The sequence below is a fragment of the Agrilus planipennis genome, unplaced genomic scaffold (assembly GCF_000699045.2).
Source record: "Agrilus planipennis isolate EAB-ADULT unplaced genomic scaffold, Apla_2.0 scaffold55, whole genome shotgun sequence".
NCBI lineage: Eukaryota > Metazoa > Arthropoda > Insecta > Coleoptera > Buprestidae > Agrilus > Agrilus planipennis.
The window spans coordinates 370,145-376,295 of NW_020438918.1; the positions used below are offsets into that span (position 1 = coordinate 370,145).

The 6,151-nt window shown below is 35.9% G+C and overlaps 3 protein-coding genes across 4 annotated transcripts in view; all 3 read right to left on the minus strand.

Moving 5' to 3' along the window:
- Positions 1–6,151, minus strand: part of LOC108736889 — a 152,682-nt gene that overhangs the window by 31,683 nt on the left and 114,848 nt on the right. The window lies entirely within an intron of this gene.
- LOC108736915 (pancreatic triacylglycerol lipase-like) overlaps positions 1–6,151 on the minus strand; it is an 8,789-nt gene that overhangs the window by 760 nt on the left and 1,878 nt on the right. Inside the window, exons 1-2 of one of the 2 annotated variants that reach the window (XM_025973688.1) lie at positions 1,330–1,489; positions 495–1,275 (exon numbers count right to left, since the gene is read on the minus strand). In XM_025973688.1, the coding sequence (XP_025829473.1) occupies positions 495–1,275; positions 1,330–1,396 (848 nt within the window). In that variant the 5' untranslated portion in view covers positions 1,397–1,489. Of the gene's footprint in view, positions 1–494; positions 1,276–1,329; positions 1,490–6,151 lie in introns of those variants that run through there. The other variant, XM_025973687.1, reaches the window with a different exon arrangement.
- LOC112904210 (lipase member H-A-like) lies at positions 3,312–4,815 on the minus strand. The gene is made up of 3 exons (XM_025973689.1): positions 4,460–4,815; positions 3,625–4,405; positions 3,312–3,423 (listed from the first exon to the last, which is right to left on the minus strand). The coding sequence occupies exons 1-3, from the start codon at positions 4,524–4,526 to the stop codon at positions 3,366–3,368; spliced, it is 906 nt and encodes a 301-aa protein (XP_025829474.1). The 5' UTR covers positions 4,527–4,815; the 3' UTR covers positions 3,312–3,365.

Consider the following 6,151-nt stretch of genomic DNA (forward strand, 5'->3'; position numbering starts at 1 on the left):
ATAAATTACTACATATATATATATATTCTAATTTTCCTTAAATAAACGTTTAATAACTTCAGGAAATATAATTATCTCCATAGTTTGGAAATTTCAAAGTTGTACCGTGATGTGAGCAATTTTACAATTTGCGTTGATGTAGGTTGATTGAGAAACAACTGCGTTAAATTTTCTTTGTAAAACTAGTAACTAAAGGAGCAAAAATTAAAGACCGAGGCTTTCAAGGACTCTAATTAATTTATGCCTATCCCATACTGTATCAAAGCCGTCGTGATGAGAGCAAAGTTCAAAATTTGAATGAATAGCGTTTGTGACATTGCTCTTCTCTCTCTTTCTCTCTCTCTCTCTCTCTAAATAACTTTGAACTTAGCGAGAGTATTCGTTAATTAGGTACGTACAAAGATGGGAGAATCCTTTACAGATTTACTCAAACATACCGTTACATTCGAGATATAAAAGCATTTATCGTTAGATATGGATGTTGCCCTTTTTACCTTTTATCCAAATTGAAGCCACCGAGTTGCGCTTCGCTGTTATTTTCACAATTTCCAAGTACATAATCCAAGTAGCTGTCACACTTAACAGCTGTAAATCCACCCGAACGAATCGATTCCGCATAAAACCTCACACCCTTAAAATGAGCGCATATCACTTCTCCATAACACCCTGGCTGTGCGAGAATGCCGTTGGGGTAAAAGTCTAGATGGCCTACTTGTTCCTTTAAGCCCAAAACGCTGGTGTGAATGACTTGAACGTAGCGTGCTTTGTTGGCATCAACGTAGACTATTGGTGGTGTCATGTCAGGTGGATCGATGGCCACTATGGTACCGATGGTACCATTCAAATGTCTGCCAATTTCTCCTGAAATATGAGAGCCCATACTATGCCCAACAAAGTTAAAATGGTCTTCCGATAACGAGAATTTATTCTTCATATTTGATATGTAGTCGGCAAGAATCTTTCCAACTCCGACTATTGCTAGATCGTGAATGGTTATACTGCTGGCCGGACCACTGTAATCTACCACGAAAACGTTGACATCCCCTGCTTCAAGAAGGGGAGGACGGATGTCTAAATCTAGAGTTTCCCGGTTGCAAAACAATCCATGAATTATGAAATAGTTTGGAAGCGATGGTCGATAATGAGAAGATTCTAAATCGTTCAAGTCGTGCAAAGATATTTTGTCGGGAACGTCGGGATTGTCGGGGGTATACAAATAGAATGTGACGTCACTCACATCCACCGAATATTCGTAGTTATCAATAAAAAGTAAACCTAAAACAACTCTTATATTACACCAATAACGATACACAGCACATTTCCACTTACTGTTCACAAACGTCAAGAAGATCACGGCAAATCCCACCAGAATCGATTCAGATGTTAGGTTTCCCATTTTAATAGAGATTGAATCGATTCCAAGGTTTATATTACAGTTTATATTCCTTGCACGAGATGGAACGAAAATATTCGAAATGATAACGAAAATAGATTGTAACGTAAATGTACTTATTGAATATCAGCCGTTGTTAGAAAAATGATTACGTATGTACTCATAGCTTAGTGATGTAATCGAATTTCATTTTCGCAAATATCACAAACAGTTCCTAAAAGGAACATGTTTCCAAAAAATATTTGCAGATTGCAAAAATTTTATTGTTTATTTAACATTTTATAACGACAGCCCTGACATTTGAATCGCCTTAACAGTGATGTCACTCAAGGAATGCTTTTATAACACAAATTAATTGATAGCTTACATTTCGTAAATAAAAATTTCTATATTTAATTCTGTAAAATTTTTACAGAACTAATTACAGGTTGCCAGTGTGCGAACAATGTAAAGAAACATTTTTGTCGTCAAAACTAATTAGTCCGAGTTCCATGATGCAAATTGACAATAAAAATAATCGACAAAATAGATCGTACTTGTTTATTCTAAATCCCTAGTTTGATTTCACTGCTGTAATCAACGCAAAATTTTGTTTAAAACTTGTCTGATTTCTTAGTTGTAGCATTTACACTTAATATAAACAATTAGAAACATATTCACGCTAACACTGTTGTGGGTAAAACCCAAAGAAAAATAAAAGTTGATAGGTGATCTTTGACGGAACTTTTACGAATATCGCCAATCCCATTTGAAAGCACAGTACAGTTATTTAGTTGATTATTACTCACTGAAGTTCAGTGCTCTGCACTAGCGCGCTGTTCAGAAATTATACGTAAAAAAATACAACGTGTAATAATTATACAACACGCTACTGAAGTGAAACTTCTTCAAACACACAAACCTACTGGGATAGGGATTAAGGAATTGACGTCAGTGGCGTCGTTTCGACTGTAGAGTGTAGGCACACTTACACAAACACATCCAAATACATTCAAACATTATCTTAAGGCTACACTATACATGCCGGAGTTATCTGTAACGAACGTTGCATTGAAGCGCGCTCACGGCTGAAGCGATCCCCACTACGAACTCGACTACGTGGTCGAGTAGAGGGGGACATCCGTTGCATGATTTCGTTACATAGCAACTCGCATGAAACGAACTTACGCTTTCGTGCGTAAAAAAGTTTCACTTCAAAAAGTAATCGAAAAAATCAGTTATACTTCATTTACTTTCTCTACCGATGTGCCCCTTCCAATGTCTTGGATGCACGCTGGCAAAATCGCAGGTAGGGAGAAAAAAGCTCATTATACACTCGACTCTTGTTCATTAAACATGCTTTTTCATACAGTACCTGCCAAAAGTTTTCTTCAATCATGAATAGTAGTGCGAGTCGAAAACAAACGTTAAAGCCTTTAATATGTCTTCAAATATAAATAAACATGTAGTTGATATTTTCAGTAGTAAATGGTATCAATAACAACACAGTTGAGCAATGCAATTGTAGTGGATAAAATGGTCAATTTTTCCGTGCAGTACTGTACGGATTATACGCTCCTCACCGGTTAAAAGTTTGGCCGAAAGTTGTCTCCTTCCTTTTCTGGCCTAGTGCTGTTCTTTTCTACTTTGCGCCGGTCAAACTGAAGGTAACATCGTTACAGAAAGTTAACGAAGTATACATAAATCAGACGCAGAGAAATTCAAATAATAACAAGTAAAGATGAGATGGCATTCACTATGATACATCACGTTTGTTCTTATCATTATCAAGATATTAATTATTAGAAGGTTAAAAAAACTCTTATTAATAAGGATAACCGATAAAGATGTAAACAATCAATTTATTTTTTATACATAAACATTTATTAATTACGTAAAAAATGTAAAGTAATAAAATTATCTATACACATATACTGCTAAAAACATTTATTAAATATATCACAATTAATTCCCGTTTTTGTTAAATATGACCTTAATCCATTGAATAAGGGGCTTCACTATTTGTAATTAGGTAATAGGTTCCAGTTGAACTACAAAAAAGGTAAAAGTAAATAAAATAAAACATAGCGCTTTAAATTTTTTAATTTATGTAGCAATATGAGGTAATAACGAGAGTATTCGTTAATTAGGTACGTACAAGACGGGAGAATCCTTTACAGATTTACTTAACATACCGTTACATTCGAGATATAAAAGCATTTATCGTCAGATATGGATGTTGCCCTTTTTACCTTTTATCCAAATTGAAGCCACCGAGTTGCGCTTCGCTGTTATTTTCACAATTTCCAAGTACATAATCCAAGTAGCTGTCACACTTAACAGCTGTAAATCCACCCGAACGAATCGATTCCGCATAAAACCTCACACCCTTAAAATGAGCGCATATCACTTCTCCATAACACCCTGGCTGTGCGAGAATGCCGTTGGGGTAAAAGTCTAGGTGGCCTAATTGTTCCTTTAAGCCCATAACGCTGGTGTGAATGACTTGAACATAGCGTGCTTTGTTCGCATTAACGTAAACTATTGGTGGTGTCATATCAGGTGGATCGATGGCCACTATGGTACCGATGGTACCATTCAAATCTCTGCCAATTTCTCCTGAAACGTGAGCGCCCATACTATGACCAACAACGTTAAAATGGTCTTCCGATAACAAGAATTTATTCTTCATTTTTGATATGTAGTCGGCAAGAATCCTTCCAACTCCGACTATTGCTAGATCGTGAATGGTTATACTGCTGGCCGGTCCACTGTAATCTACCACGAAAACGTTGACATCCCCTGCATCAAGAAGGGGAGGACGGATGTCTAAATCTAGAGTTTCCCGGTTGCCAAACAATCCATGAATTATGAAATAGTTTGGAAGTGATGGTCGATAATGAGAAGATTCTAAATCGTTCAAGTCGTGCAAAGATATTTTGTCGGGAACGTCGGGATTGTCGCGGGTATACAAATAGAAAATGACGTCACTCACATCCACCGAATATTCGTAGTTATCAATAAAAAGTAAACCTAAAACAACTCTTATATTACACCAATAACGATACACAGCACATTTCCACTTACTGTTCACAAACGTCAAGAAGATCACGGCAAATCCCACCAGAATCGATTCAGATGTTAGGTTTCCCATTTTAATAGAGATTGAATCGATTCCAAGGTTTATATTACAGTTTATATTCCTTGCACGAAAATATTCGAAATGATAACGAAAATAGATTGTAACGTAAATGTACTTATTGAATATCAGCCGTTGTTAGAAAAATGATTACGTATGTACTCATAGCTTAGTTTTATAACGACGGCCTTGACATTTGAATCGCTTTATCAGTGATGTCACTCAAGGAATGCTTTTATAACATAAATTAATAGATAGCCTACATTTCGTAAATAAACATTTTTATATTTAATTCTGTAAAATTTTTACACAACTAATTACAGGTTGCCAGTGTGCGAACAATGTAAAGAAACATTTTTGTCGTCAAAACTAATTAGATCGAGTTCCATGATTAGTGGCCTTTTTGAAGCAGTAATCAATTAATAATTCCACATTGAATGGAATATTTACCTCAAAGCTTTTTAATTTTCAATTTATTATTTTAACAAAAATGGTTAATCAACTTCCAATTCAACATTAATGTATCACCCTTATTTCGTCGTATTAATAAACATAGTGTACCTACGTGTTGGTTATTAGTTATTACTCATCATTACAATAATGACATTGTAGTTTAACGCCTCTAAATACCTGATTACTAGTGAAATGGTTACCTATAACATTGCGCATTTAGATGTGTTCTACTAAATTACAAAGTAAACCAAACTACAAACTGGCTGCTTCTTTTGGAAATACAGCACATCTACAAGTTAAATGTTGGTGTTATTTTAAATATATCTAAAAGAAATGGAAACAAACAACAAAATGTTATAGTAAAATAAGCATTTAAATCGCAGGATAACGACTTCAGGGTGCTGTAAATAGACAATATAAAAGCATATTTGGAATAATTGACAAATAGGCAGTAGGTACCTACTACTCTAAATTTCTAGTTTTATTTCACTTCTGTATTAACGCAATATTTGGTTTCAAACTTGTCTGATTTCATAGTTATAGCTCGTTTTCTCAGAAACGAATAGTTATTGAAGCAATTATATAACTTTTATAATTTTAGTCCATTTATCTCTATTTGTATTTTATTTTGACAATATTATTTTTAAGTTATTCATAGTCATGCTCGGCCACTAGAGTCATTTTACAACCCTGCCAGTTTGTAACTTTCATTTCGTATTTCCAAATTTCTAGGTAAGCTTGCCGGCAACATCTGTACATAGACCAGTTCATTCATGTTCAATGTACATGTACATTGTATTATTAGTAAATAAGAGTCCGATCTATGTATCTCAATTGTACTTATATTCGCATTTTCAGTAACCACCGAGCGGCATGGCCTAGTGGTTTAGACCATTGCTTAGCATTCGGGAGGACGCCGGTTCGATTCCGGGTCCGTCCGTTCGTCTGCCTTGGTCCAAGTTTTCTGTGGTTTCCTTGGATCACTTAGGCAAATGCTGAGGCAGTAATATTCCACAGATAAGCACTCAATCTCTTCTGTCTTCATTTCGTCCGTCTCAACTTTCTCACCCGAACCACCACCCACCCATTCCTACGATTCCTGAAAGCAGGCTGAAGAGGGCCTTCCGCCCTACCTTCCGGCATAGTCCGGAGGGACTGCCCGCCCACCAGCATTACTGGCTGGTGGG

What these genes read in the sequence shown, in the direction of transcription:
- LOC112904210 (XM_025973689.1), bottom strand. Translation starts at nt 4,526, where the DNA reads ATGGGAAACCTAACATCTGAATCGATTCTGGTGGGATTTGCCGTGATC. An exon ending in CTTCTTGACGTTTGTGAACA is followed by an intron (nt 4,406 to 4,459) that starts GTAAGTGGAAAT and finishes GAGTTGTTTTAG; the next exon opens with GTTTACTTTTTATTGATAAC. An exon ending in GGCTTCAATTTGGATAAAAG is followed by an intron (nt 3,424 to 3,624) that starts GTAAAAAGGGCA and finishes CCTTTTTTGTAG; the next exon opens with TTCAACTGGAACCTATTACC.